Source organism: Equus asinus, chromosome 4, assembly GCF_041296235.1.
Source record: "Equus asinus isolate D_3611 breed Donkey chromosome 4, EquAss-T2T_v2, whole genome shotgun sequence".
NCBI lineage: Eukaryota > Metazoa > Chordata > Mammalia > Perissodactyla > Equidae > Equus > Equus asinus.
Genome location: NC_091793.1, coordinates 51,360,247 through 51,373,460, shown reverse-complemented (window position 1 = coordinate 51,373,460; position 13,214 = coordinate 51,360,247). Strand labels below are relative to the sequence as shown.

The 13,214-nt window shown below is 38.3% G+C and overlaps 1 protein-coding gene and 1 long non-coding RNA gene across 10 annotated transcripts in view; one reads left to right on the top strand and one right to left on the bottom strand.

The window, feature by feature from the left end:
* SYT1 (synaptotagmin 1) overlaps positions 1 to 13,214 on the top strand; it is a 521,971-nt gene that overhangs the window by 429,978 nt on the left and 78,779 nt on the right. For all 9 annotated transcript variants that reach the window (XM_014841776.3, XM_014841759.3, XM_070507268.1 and 6 more), the window contains one exon: positions 3,123 to 3,240. In XM_014841776.3, the coding sequence (XP_014697262.1) occupies positions 3,123 to 3,240 (118 nt within the window). The remainder of the gene's footprint in view (positions 1 to 3,122; positions 3,241 to 13,214) is intronic.
* Positions 1 to 13,214, bottom strand: part of LOC123276958 (uncharacterized) — a 32,601-nt gene that overhangs the window by 7,478 nt on the left and 11,909 nt on the right. The window contains exon 4 of the long non-coding RNA XR_006513595.2: positions 274 to 401. This is a non-coding gene — a long non-coding RNA (uncharacterized lncRNA). The remainder of the gene's footprint in view (positions 1 to 273; positions 402 to 13,214) is intronic.

The following is a 13,214-nucleotide window of genomic DNA, read 5'->3' as shown; positions in this document are numbered from 1 at the left end:
TCTTGCTTAACATGAACTTCAGGTTCCCACATCACCCACAACATGTGAAAAACACATTGCAATTATATTTGGAAATGTCCTAAATCAGTTAATCAAAAGTCAAACCGACATGTAGTAGAAGAAAGTTGTCCTAATTCTAACAATTTTCATTCTAAAAAATTATTAAAGCTGATTTTTAAAGAATTAGACAAAGCGTATACTTATACCTCAGATAGTTACAACTCAGAAAATACAACAAGATAAAAGTTCACATGAATTGAGTATATTCCTCACCTTTTTCTATAAAATGAGGTTTTGCTCTATCTGCTCCGATGCCATAAAGGACAGAAATTCCAGAATAAACAGTGACTAGCTTTCTAGTGACTGGCTTATAAATCCGGAAGTAATAAGATTTTAAAACACTGAAAAGTAAATTCAATTGATTAATATAAAACATGTTTAATTTGGCATACCAATTATAATTTTATGAGCAAATGAAATGTTACATGTTTAAGCTCCTAAATTAATGAGTTAAATGTAGATATATAAAGGGTGGTAAAATAAGCACTTTTCCATATTTCCCTTTCTCCCAAAATATCCATTTTGGTATTTTTTTTGTCTTTCAAACACTCATTTTCCCCTCGTCCCACAGCTTTAAAATTAACTTCGCATATTTCTCCTACTTGAGGCATGGTTTTTCAAACTCTGTAACTGATCTCTTCTGAAGCTAAATATTATATAAAACCTTTAAAATTCTTTATATATCATAAGATTGAATAATAGAAAGATAAGTCGTGACATTTCTTTATTTAAAACAATTGAGATGCCCATAAATTAGCTGTAGAATTAGATTATGGATGTCACTTAAGAGAGAGCAGTCGTGTCTGAAATGTCTAACTAGAACGATTAGAGTAACCTGGCTTCGCAACAGAGGAAGTTCCCCAGGGAGGGTATCGTGGCAAAAAGACAGAATCCTGCAAAAAGAACTCTCCTTCTAATGAGCATTTTTGAACAGCAGTTTTGTTCATTTACATTTCTCTTATCTCCTAAGGTTCGGATGAATTTGTCCACACTTTGTACTAATTTCTGATACTGACTCCCACTCTGTATTTTCAAAGACTATGAAAAGTAATTTATTCCACTAGATTCTCCTGATGTGTCAATTAACTCCTAGGGGTGAGGAGGCACTTCAGGTGAATTTAGCACATTAGGAGTAACTATTATCCACACTAATGGAAGGGAGCTATGACCTGGATAATTCAAAATGGGGGTATTATTTAAAATTTCCATTTATTTACTGTTTGAAAATGTTTGGAAAGTGATAATTCCAGCAAGAACCCTGTCTTCAAGGAGTTTACAGTTACGTGGGAAAATTAAGACAAATGCACAATAAGACAAAAAAAGAGTCCTTAACATAAGAAATGTATAAGTGAGATGACGTGAGGACTCAAGGAATGAAAGAACTGAGGCTATAAACACACATTGTGATGTTTTCAGTAAAATCATTACTTAAGCAGAACAAGGCGCCGTTTCTCCCTCTCATACACACACTGAATATACTTCTCACCTATCAATAAATCATAGAACAGGTAAATGTCCTTCCCTTTTTTAAAGATGGATATAATGAGTACCCTAAAAAAGGAATTACAGGGGCTGGCCCCGTGGCCGAGTGGTTAAGTTCGCGCGCTCCGCTGCAGGCGGCCCAGTGTTTCGTTAGTTCGAATCCTGGGCGCGGACATGGCACTGCTCATCAGGCCACGCTGAGGCAGCGTCCCACATGCCACAACTAGAAGAACCCACAATGAAGAATACACAACTATGTACCGGGGGGCTTTGGGGAGAAAAAGGAAAAAAAAATTAAAAATCTTAAAAAAGGAATTACATTTCCTTAAATTACATCTAGGCAGTTATTTCCCCACTGGAGACTATGGCTGATTTAGCACATATGTGAAATTATAGATAAGGCCAAGTACAGTCATAGTAAGAGTATAACATGTGAAGACCTGAGGATACGGCCTCCTGTGCCTCATTCTGTGTTCAAAGTCTATCTGTTGATGTGTGACACAGCCATCACCTTCTTTGGAATCAGAATTCATTTTTCTTGGGAGTGGAGAGTCATGGATACTAAGAAATAAACCCTAATTTGCCATATAGCTTATTCCCTATGTCAAAGAGCAGTCTAGAGCTCCAGCACCTGAGGAAAGCCCTCTCACCCTCTCTCTCATGCTTATAAATATGAATGCAGGAATGCTACTTGTGTTGAACAATACCATGGCTCTTAATGAGTTATCCTAAAGAGTCAGACACTTAGGGCGGAGAGCCCATAGGAGTCATTTCTGAAAAAAGTAAAAGTTCTATCTACCATCATTTTAAACTGTGAATCAGTTGTTTTAAACTGTGAATCAAATGCCTGAGTACAGGATTGGTGATTGTTGTTTGGGCTTAAAATATGGTACCACTGAAATAATATAAGGGACTCTAAGATGCTTTGTTTTGTATTACTATGTCTTTCAATTTTCCAACCTGCCATTTAGATTTTTACAAATATTAAGACAAGGAAAAAGAAAGTTAGACCTCACTTAAAATGAGTAAAACAAAAGCGCAAAAACATACTCTGTTGCCTCTCAACTACTAAGAATTCAGAATTTCTCATCAATAAATAGAATTCAGTGGAACACAAATACATTATATTTATATTTGGGGGGAAAAGACTTGTATTAGACATAATTCTATTTGAAATATAAAAAGACAAAGATTTAGGTAGATTCACTCTACTAAAAAAGTGTTAGGCTCTTCTCAAAGCTATTCAATAAAGTGATGAAATTTTGCCAAGAGCATCAGTGCTATTCAGAGCAGAGTCTCTAAAAAAGTCATCTTCGTCCCATTTCCTGAACCATTGAATTATGGATATATCTTGATGAATGTGAAAGTATAGACAAGCTATTTAAAAACTGAAATGGGTTACAATCATTCTTGATGTTACCTTAGTGAATGAAAGACCCCTGGGTAAATGCCCATGCACCTAAGGGTTTTCAAATTCAAATTGTCATAATCCTCCTCCTGAAGAATTTACAATGTGTATGTACAAACTATATTCACCTTTATTTGAAAAGTTACATATACTTCCTTACTGGTTTTCCCAGCAAGAGAAATTGGGTGACATCTGCTTCTCCCTTCGCTACGTACCCACCGCCGGCAAACTGACTGTTGTCATCCTGGAGGCAAAGAATCTGAAGAAGATGGATGTGGGTGGCTTATCTGGTAAGTCTGTGATTTTTTTTTTTTAAATGCTGTTCTATTGTGGATACTAAATGCATAGCACACATGCCTCGACTCCCCACTCCTTAACTGATCACAGTTCTCTTTCCTGCGGAGGCTGGAAGCCATCTCAGAATTCATCCCAATGCAGCGCCCCAGGAAGCCACTCTCAATTATTGCAACTGGCACAGAAGATGAAATCTGTTTTCCTGCTTCATAGCCAAAGTGTCAATTGTCAGTTCTATAGCATTGAAAGCTGAAAATTTTTGCTTCTCTTATAACAGGCAACGCTTATAACCAATTATAATTTTGTTGAGTTGTTTTTGTTTTTTAGTCAAAATTCATCCATAATATGAAAACTAGTTCTTTATCTGAGACTTATTTATTATGTATTTTATAGCCTAACATAGCTTTTAACAATACTGTTTTATTAAAGATTCAGCATTTCAAATATGTGCAGACAATAAGAACTGTTTGAAGGTAAAGCCCCATGGTAATGCGTTTATTTTCTACAGCTTCTATTGGGGGTAGGGGAGACTTTTGGATTTAAAATTCTGTGCAACCCCATCTTGGTTTTTAAAAAAAAGGTGAGTAAAGCATACCCTTCATCAAAAGCAAAGTCAACTCAAGGACTTGTCATTTCCATAGTTGGACACAATTTTTTTATTTTCTTTTCTGTGTGATTAAATCAATTACATTTTTAATTTTCCAGTAAATCATTACAGTGTGAGAAATTTTCTTGATATGCCACAAGGTCATCATAAATAGACTATAGTTACCATCGTTTGTGGCTGTTGGGAATTAGAACCAACATTACTGGCTATTTATTGTTTTCTCTAATAAAAATATTACAAACTTCAGAAGGTCACCCTAATGCAGCCTGGTGATTTTATATTCTAAAGCATAACAGCTAAAAAAAAAATGCTAAAGCTGAGTTTCCACTTACTGAACCACTAATTTGTCAAATAAATTCTCCCTTTACCTAACTTTATTTCTCTTTATTAAAAAGTCGCCTGAGGAAGCTGCGCTAATTCTTTCATGTCACCAAGACTCCATTTAATAATTTACTGATTTCAGTGCCTAATAGCGTTAACAGAGAAAATTTAGAGCTATGAGCACAGTTTCCTCTAAAAATGCAAAGAGTATTTATTGTGCCTAAGATGCAAAATACATGCACATATATATGTGTCTTACACATATACCTTTTCTAGCTCTGTCGACTGAAAATGCCTAGAAACGGGCTGTTCCAGTAGCAATGACCATCCCTAGCACTAGATATGGTTTGAAAATATAAGTTCTCACTAAAAGAGCCTGGGACTTATTAGGGAAATGGTAGATTCCAGGTGACACAAGAAGTGTACAAGCCTAGAACATCTCATCATATCAGAAAGCAAGGAAGCTATCAAAGACAACCGGTGTCATGTCAAAACTTAGAAGTCACCTTGAAAAGGCTTCTACTGGCAAAGATATGATAATTTGAGCTTCAGAAATTATAACAAATGCAACGTATTTAAACCTAAAAAAACAAAAAAAGAGTATTTAATGTGCTTATAGGTGGGAAAAAATGCAGAGAAATTTTTAACTACAACAACAGTTCACTCCCAGATTCCTACTTAGTATCCTGAGGGATGACTTTGAATACCTTTGACCTCCCCCTTTCCTTTGGTTCACTAGCCAAGTACTATTACATGTTCCTTTTATCCTCTCTCACATGCTCCATTCCAAGCTCCCATGCCAACCATCTCCACACCATCTGTGTCTATTACTACTCTAGTCTTTGTCCCAGTTCATCTTATATCCTTCAACAGAGTTCCAGAAGCAGCTTTACCATGAAGCCAGTAAAACTTTAGGGTCTCTCATTTGTTCTGTCTTCTTCCAAGGTCCTAGAAATGAGTTCCCATGGGCGTAGATAGATATTTCAACCATGATTTGTTAATCACGAATCTCTTAACATTATGGTTTCTTCTCCACTACCCATCACTTCTTGTCCAGTGGAAAGAGGCTACAGGCATTTTTGAGATTCAGCTAAGGGAAGCTGGATGTAGAAGGATATATTTACGTGCCTGGCAGTCATACCAAGCATCGTTACGTTATCGCTAGCCATCCCAGTGAAGGAAGCACTTCTGGGATGACTCCTAGCACCCTCTGGGCTTACTAACTCAGCATTGTGACGTGAAAGGGGCAAGGCCAGAGGTATATCTCATTTAGTATTCATACTTTTATATTTCTTTTCTTTTTTATTCTACTTTGTTGTCTTTTTTCAAATGTCAAACTACATTTAGTAAAAATGCCTAGTTTATTGAAACTAAAGTGGGCTGTTTTGCTAGTGTTTAAAATCATATTAGCTTCAGGACTCACACAACCTATGTTCACCTCTACTTTTGAATTACCTGGAATGATTTTAATTGTCAAATATTAAGTAAGGAGATTGGAAGGTTAAATATCCTTAGAGTTGCAATCTTAAGGGCTTCCTGCTGCCTGTGAGATTAAATCATAATCACTCTAATCATTCAGGTCTACATAACGCAGATACTTTCAGACTATGTCCCATCAAATCTCTATATTTTAACCTAATTGACCAGCACACTGTTCTCCAAATAGGCTATGTAATTTGCTGCCTCCATTCTTTGCTTAAATCATTTCCTTCATCTGGAATTCTCTTCCTTCCAACAATGTCTAGCTAAATGCCGTCCATTCTTCAGGCTCAACATAAGTCTTATTTCCTCCACCCATTTAACAAATATATATTGTGTCCCTACTTTGTGTTAGGCATTGTTGTGAAGCTAGGTTTACGTCAGTGGACAAGACAGCCCAAAGACCCTGCCCTCGTGTAGCTTACATTTTAATGTGGGAAGACAAACAGGAAGCCAATAAATAAGAAAAGCATATAGTATGCCAAGAGGGGATAAGTGCCACGGAGAAAGCAAAGCAAGGAAGTCGGAGAAGGAATGTTGGGGAGTCGTTTTAAGTGGGGGAGTCAAGGAAAGACTTGTGGGTAGGTAACATTTCAGCAACAACCTGGAAGAGGCAAGGAAATAAGCCAGGGGGTTCTGGGAGAGAGGACATTTTAGTTGGTGGGGCTCCAGGAAGCCTTTTCTGATCTATCCCTCTAGAACACATTTTTGCCTTTTTTAAATGCCAATAGCAGTTTGTTTACACACTCCAAACATCACGCTTCTCCCTCACTAGACTGTGCTCTGCATTTATATCTCCCACAATGCCCCACTGACTGGTAGCACTGAACATAGCTGCTGAATGAATAATGTATTATTTACAAGGAGCTATGGCCTGAAAAAACAAGCCTTGCATTTCAAATTTGTTTAACCTACTTACCATTAAAATAACTTTAAGCTCTTGACTGGTCTGTCTCAAAGTAAGTTGACCTATGTCTGAGGAGACCAAAGTTATATCATGAGATCATTCCAGGTAATTCAAATGCCAAACTATATTTGCAGGAAAAAGCTAGTTAATTAGAACTAAAGTGGGTTGTTTTGCCAGGGTTTAAATTGCATGCTACCACTACGAGCAGTTTGACACTGGACAATTTATTTAGCTTTCTAAGCCTCAGTTGCATTGTCTATAAAGTGGGAGTAATAAGAGAGCATTGTTTATAAAGTTATTGCAAGAAATAAGTGAGAACACAGGGTCTGGCACACCTAAGCGCCCACTAAATATTATGGTAATTATTTCTATCAGTAAATTCATCAAATTTTGGACTACATATGAAAAGTGTGAAAGCAATCAATGGACAGTTTAAGCAACTATGTGATTCAATGGGGAAAAAAGTTCATTTGCTTCACAGGATTGGCTGGTCAATTCAGGCAAAACGGTATCAGTAGACTTATGTTTTGCATACTCAACAGTGAATTAAGACAAGATATGGAATTAATCCACAAAAAATATTGAAAAAAATTATTGGAAACATTTTTAAAATAATTTCTTACACTCTCCAACAAGGTCAGCCTATTTCTTTCCTACTGTGTTCATTCAAAATGCATTGCACAAAGATTTTGCCCCATCATATACCCATATAGCAAGCCATGCAAATCCCAACCTTTCTTACTTTACAGTGACAAATTTAATAGGACCTTCACATCTCCACAGCAGACCCTTGCACTTGCATGCTTAATATTCCAACTCTCAAGTATTTGCAAGCAACAGCTAGTGTTTCTGACTCTAGCTATTTCCATTGAAATCTTGAATCTTGCAGGCTGCAAGACTGTTCTTCAGGGAAAAGTTGGTGCAGTAGGAAATGAGTAGCTTTTTTGCCCTGTACTTGGAGAAAATAAAGCCCTCTGCCTAGTTACCACATTTCAATATCTTCACTGCCTTTTATACATCTGCATGTTTTGAGTAAATCATCCTTCAAACAATAAACATGTTTTCTCTTTGTGAAAACTGAGGAAGAATATGAAGAGTGTCTTAATCCATCAGGCTGCTATGACAGAATTCTAGAGACTTGGTGGCTTATAAACAACAGAAATTTATCAGTTCTGGAGGCTGGGAAGTCCAAAATCAAGGCACTGGCAGACTCAGTGTCCTCTGAGAGCCCACTTCCTGGTTCATAGATAGCTACCTTTCTGTTGTGTCCTCAGAGGGCAAGGGAGCTCGCTGGGGTCTCTTTTACAAGGGCACTGATCCAATTTATGAGAGCTCCACCCTCATAACCTAATCACCCCTCATAGGTCTCACCTCTAAATACCATCACATTGGGGATTAGGTTTTAACAAATGATTTTTGGGGAGACACAACATTCTCTCTATAGCAAAGAAATTGAAGATGTTAAAAAAGTTGAAGATTGCTGTCGGTGTCGCAATCCAATGTACACATCAGGATAGATGCGGAGAGGGCTGATGGCCACTCTGAGTTTATTGTAACCAGCGTTTCAATATATATATAGCTTACATCTGTTAAACCTCTGGACAATGTAATTAGCGAATGCCGAGAATTCTTAGTGATTTCTCAAGGACCCCTCCCTCGGCCTCTGTTATGATATTATTATGTTATTGCTGTGTTCATATATTTTATCTCGGAACATGCAAGACCTCCTAGGCAACGGCCCCTCCTACTCCCGATATAGTGTCTCCATCTGTGCCCCCGGGCAACCAGCGCCTGGCTTAGGTTGCCTCCCCCTGGAGATCTTACCAGTCATTGGCTAACCAGCCTTTTCACCTCCAGGTCACAGTTTGTTGGCAAGCCTTTTCTGGTGATTATTAACCCTTCCTGCATCAGGGGCGGCTACAATTGCCAAAGGTGTGAGGTTGTATGTCTTGCATTTTTGAGCTGTATAGTTTTTATACTCAAGTTTATACCTGTGCAGAGCATCAAGTCAGAGAGTAATTAGATATCTTGCTCCTAATTTAATTTCTTGTCCTTGTTTATGTCACAACAAAAATGACTTGCCTCAATTATTTTCTTTTTGGTTATTCCAGAAATTTGAGACTTCTGAGTACAGTTTTAATGAGTAATGTCAAAACAGTAAGTTTAGTTTGGGCTTTACATCACAAAGTAAATAAAATTCTGAAAGTTTTCGCACTGAAGGATATAGCTGTTTGAAGCAGGAAAGATGAAACTTCTGAATCAGCAAAATGGCAGTGATTGTAAGCCTTTAACTTTTGATTAGCTAGAAATTCTATTTTTCAACTTAAATCAAAAAATTATTTTTAACTGTTAAGAAGTCATATCATCCCATAGATATAGAAAACTTTCTAATTTAGAAATCCTTTCTAACTTGTTTTTTTAATGTGGTCCTAATGATTGTCCTGTGAGGTAGTTTCTGAAGGTAATATTTTCAGAAATTTGAAGCTCAGAAACATAAGATAATGTACATAAATCGTACTGCTCCACGTCCATAGAGGCAGGCATTCGATGTGGTAATTGCTTTTGTTGTTACTGACATTTAGAGTCACCTGATTTGTAGTTGGTGAGCTGAGCCTTACTCCCAGGTCCTCTCATTCCCAGTGCAGAACCCTCTCCAGTACACCTTTCTGCCTTCCCCAAACCCACCACCTTCAAATGGGAGAAGAAGGATTCTGCAGCTCTAACATGCTCAAGGTGCCTCCCCGCCTGGAGCTGAAACACCAAGATGAGGTCCTCAGGGTTAGTCAGGCTAGAAATGGAATCTTCAAGGACTGTTGGAAATTGGCACATTCTTGAAGACTGCAGAAATGTCCATATGTGTAAATCTCTATGAATACTCCCTGTCAAATAGCTCCCTGGCACTCCCTATCTTTTCTTCCCAGAATCACAAATTGACTTTTTTGCCTCACTTGTGACTTCCGGCAGATGTCTCTTCTTGCCTGGCCTGGGATGAAACAGAATGCAGTCTCATAGACCGTTCCATTTCCCTCTTCCCCTGAAGCTAGCACACAGTCCTTTTGAATTTTTCTACATGCTTGTACTGCTCAGAACCATGGCAAATTGACAAGGGTAAAATTTGGCAGCCCTGCCCCCTTGATATGGTTTGTATTCAGCTAAATCATGAAGGGAACAACAAAAGATGTCGAGCATGATGGCAAGAAGGTGCTGGGACTGAAGTGATATGCCTCTATTCCAGCAGTCTCCTGACATCAAGGAGCTAGAGAGGTGGCTAGGAGGTGGGATCAGCTCAGGGACGTCCCGAGGGCTGATAAGCAATAGTGGTTGGAGAAAGGGTAATTGAAAGTGTTTTCCCTCATCGTCTTTTTCCCTTTCACTTTCCACCACCCCAAGTCCCATCCTCAGTCTTCTTCCTGGCCATCTCCAGTCCTCACTCATCGCTGTGGAACTGTACTGTGGAAAGCAAAGTGTAGGACTGTGGAGACGGTCCCCCAAAGCATCTATGTCTCCCAAACAAAGGGCAACGAAATTCACAAATGGCAGGCGCTACTTGAGGGAGATGATGGGGGAAGAAAGAGGACTGGTGGTAGTGAAGGATTCATCATCTGTGTCTGTCAGACTGCCCGTGTGGATGAGGGACAGACCCGGGCCAGTAAGGTTGACCTTGCCCACCCACCTAATCCTCCCATCACACACACTCCCTTTCTATAAAATGCAATTTTTAAAAATTATTCATGGGTTTGTGTTCTTCTTTCTACTGTCCTAGAAATACAACTTGGGAAATACAGTCAATTGCAATATTTGAAGTCATCTCAGAAAGAGCAACCTATCTAACCTTAGGGAACCACTAGATTCCACACGGAAACCATGAATCTGCGGAGACAGATCATTCTTTCAGGCAATATTTATCAAGATGTGATATTCTACCTGCATCAGAATCATCCAGAGTCTGTGTTAAAATTTAGGATTTTCAGGGACCACTTCAGACTGTAACTGACTTTCTAGAGGTGGGAGCCTGGAAATGACATGTTAAACATCCCCCCACTTTATTCTTATACATCTTAAATTTGAAAACTACACTTTATAGAGGGCATAGAGAGTGTTATTTGAAGCTACGGTGGTCATCATATTGCAGTATATAAATGTATCAAATCAACACATTGTACACATTAAACATATAGAATGTTATATATCGATTATATCTTAATTTAAAAAAAGAAAAAAGAAAATTACAGTTTAGAGATTTAATGCTACATCATAATTTTAGCTGAGACCCAGGTCAGCCAAATTCCAAGTTAGGACTTTTTTGGTCAGTGATATAAAATACATCCTTTGTCTTATATTCTGGAACTTTGTTAAGTTCTATTTTTTTCTACCAGCCCAGTATCCTCCTTCCTGAAAAACACCTTGCCTACGTGTCTAAATTATTTTTTCCTTCAGTGTCTTCCACTGAAAAAAAAATTAAATCAGTAGACTGTTCCTTTCTACATTCATGACCACAACCCTTATCTGTCCTTCCACTGGTGCTGAAAGCATGACAAAGAAAACCACTCCAAATTCAATTGATTCCAGCTAAAAGCCACTAGTCTGGGAGCCAGGCCAATAAATAAAATGGTAAAAACTTATTTGAGCCAATTAGATAGGGATATGCAAATTAATTGGCCATGATATCAGGGTCAAGCAATAATATGCAAATAAACTGGCATCTTATTGAGCTAACAGGACAGGAATATGCATAATAAGTTGGCTGTGATGTCAGAAGTTTTCATCACAATTTTAGGCTTGAATATAAGATTTTGTGACACTTCAAAATGCTTAATTATGGTATTGGTAAGTAATCTGAATCCCAAAGATGTGAACAAATTGGTCTAAAACAGAAATGACAAATCTGTAAACTGGATCATCCTAGAAATTGAGTTACTAAAAAAGATTACAGCCAAGCCGAATGTAAGTTGAGACCAGCGCACAGTTACCAAAGAATGGATAGAAATGCCATGCCTGAAGGACTAACAGTGCTTCTAAGGAAATGAGAAGGGCAGATGTGGGGTGTGGGCCAGATTTGAAATCAAGAGAAATGAGTGTTAGGGTGAAATGTATTAGTTCAGAACAATTAGCAAAAAAAACCCCTAAATAAGTCCTTTAGCCAGCAGGTACACATCCAGTCATGCAGCAAATATCATCTGAATACCCACTCTGTGCCAGGCACTATGCCAGTCATTGGTATACAGTAAAAATAACAGCAGACTCTTGCAAAGCACATTATGAGCCATACTCTGTTCTAAACTCTTTACATTTGTTAACTGATTTATTCCTCATTACAATTCTATGAGGTAGATACTATCTCTAATGCTATTTTATTGATGGACCTGAAAAATAGAGAGGTAAGTGACTTTCCCAAGGTCACAGAATTAGTATTTGGCAGAGTTAGGATGTCAACCCAAGCAGTCTTCAGACTCTGTGAATAAAACATGATTTCTAAGTCCTTATCCTTTCTCACCAGGTTCAGCCTAAAGAGCAGATGGCTAACGTCATGTTGCAGTTTGAGAGATGGCCAAAAATTCTACCCAATTCCAAAATTCCTTTATACCCAAACTAAAATTCCATCGTGGAAGCCACTGATATAAATTAGTTGGTTGACTGTTTAATTAGTTTTTGGTTACTTAGTAAAGACAGCATCAAAGAGACCGTAAGGTCAGACAGCAGATATTAATAGATTTCAAAGCTGAAAGGACCATCTCAGTTTCTCCCTTGTTTACAAATTGATATACTATTTCAGTGATTTATTCTTTGCACACTGAAGAGGATGAGACATAAAACAGTATAGTTTCAGCTGTATCAGTGATGGAGGTGAAAGGAGGTGGCCAGAACATTTTGGAAGAAAGTCCAAGTCTAAGGGGTTTGAGTGCCTATTGGGTGATAGAGGAAGACTAGAGAAAAACTTTATCTACTACACACTCTTATCAAGGGCTGACTCTGGAAGACAGTGAGTGATGCTGGGCGGGCCATGGAGGAGGCAGGATGATGCAATAGTACAAAAGCTTACTACCCCTATAAAGTGCTATGGGACTCTGTGGGTCACAATTACATACCTAAATCTGAAAATTGAGGCAGTTGGCATTGCAACAGACAACTTAACAGGAAAATAGAGTCGGCTGGAAAATGGTACCAAGAGATACCCACAGATGGAGAAGGGGAAATAGTGAGTGCGAAAGAGGTCTATGCTAAGATATGTTTACTAGTCACCTTGAAACTCCCAATTTTGAATGTGACAAATGTTTCCAGCCATTGAAATGCCAAGCTCAGTGGATAAGTGAAAAACTCTTGCCAGGCTGAGTAAGCCAAAATGTGTATATGACCTTTAGTATGGGCAAGCTTAGAAATACCTTGAAAAAAGATCCCAATTAGAATATCAAATAAAAAGGTCAATTATAAACCACGAAAAGAGTCACACAGAGCCATCCATAGAGGACCGTCACCAAGTCTGCTGCTACAACCAAATAAGCTTGGTGTTGTTGTGGAAGATTCTATAAATATACAAGGGAAAGAATGCCCTACCTTTGTCCTAGACTAAAACTCATCCATGTGTGGAGTACCTGTAGTTATGATCGCCCACCTCAGGAAAGATGACCAGCTGCCAGAGGAGGGTGGATGAACCAGAG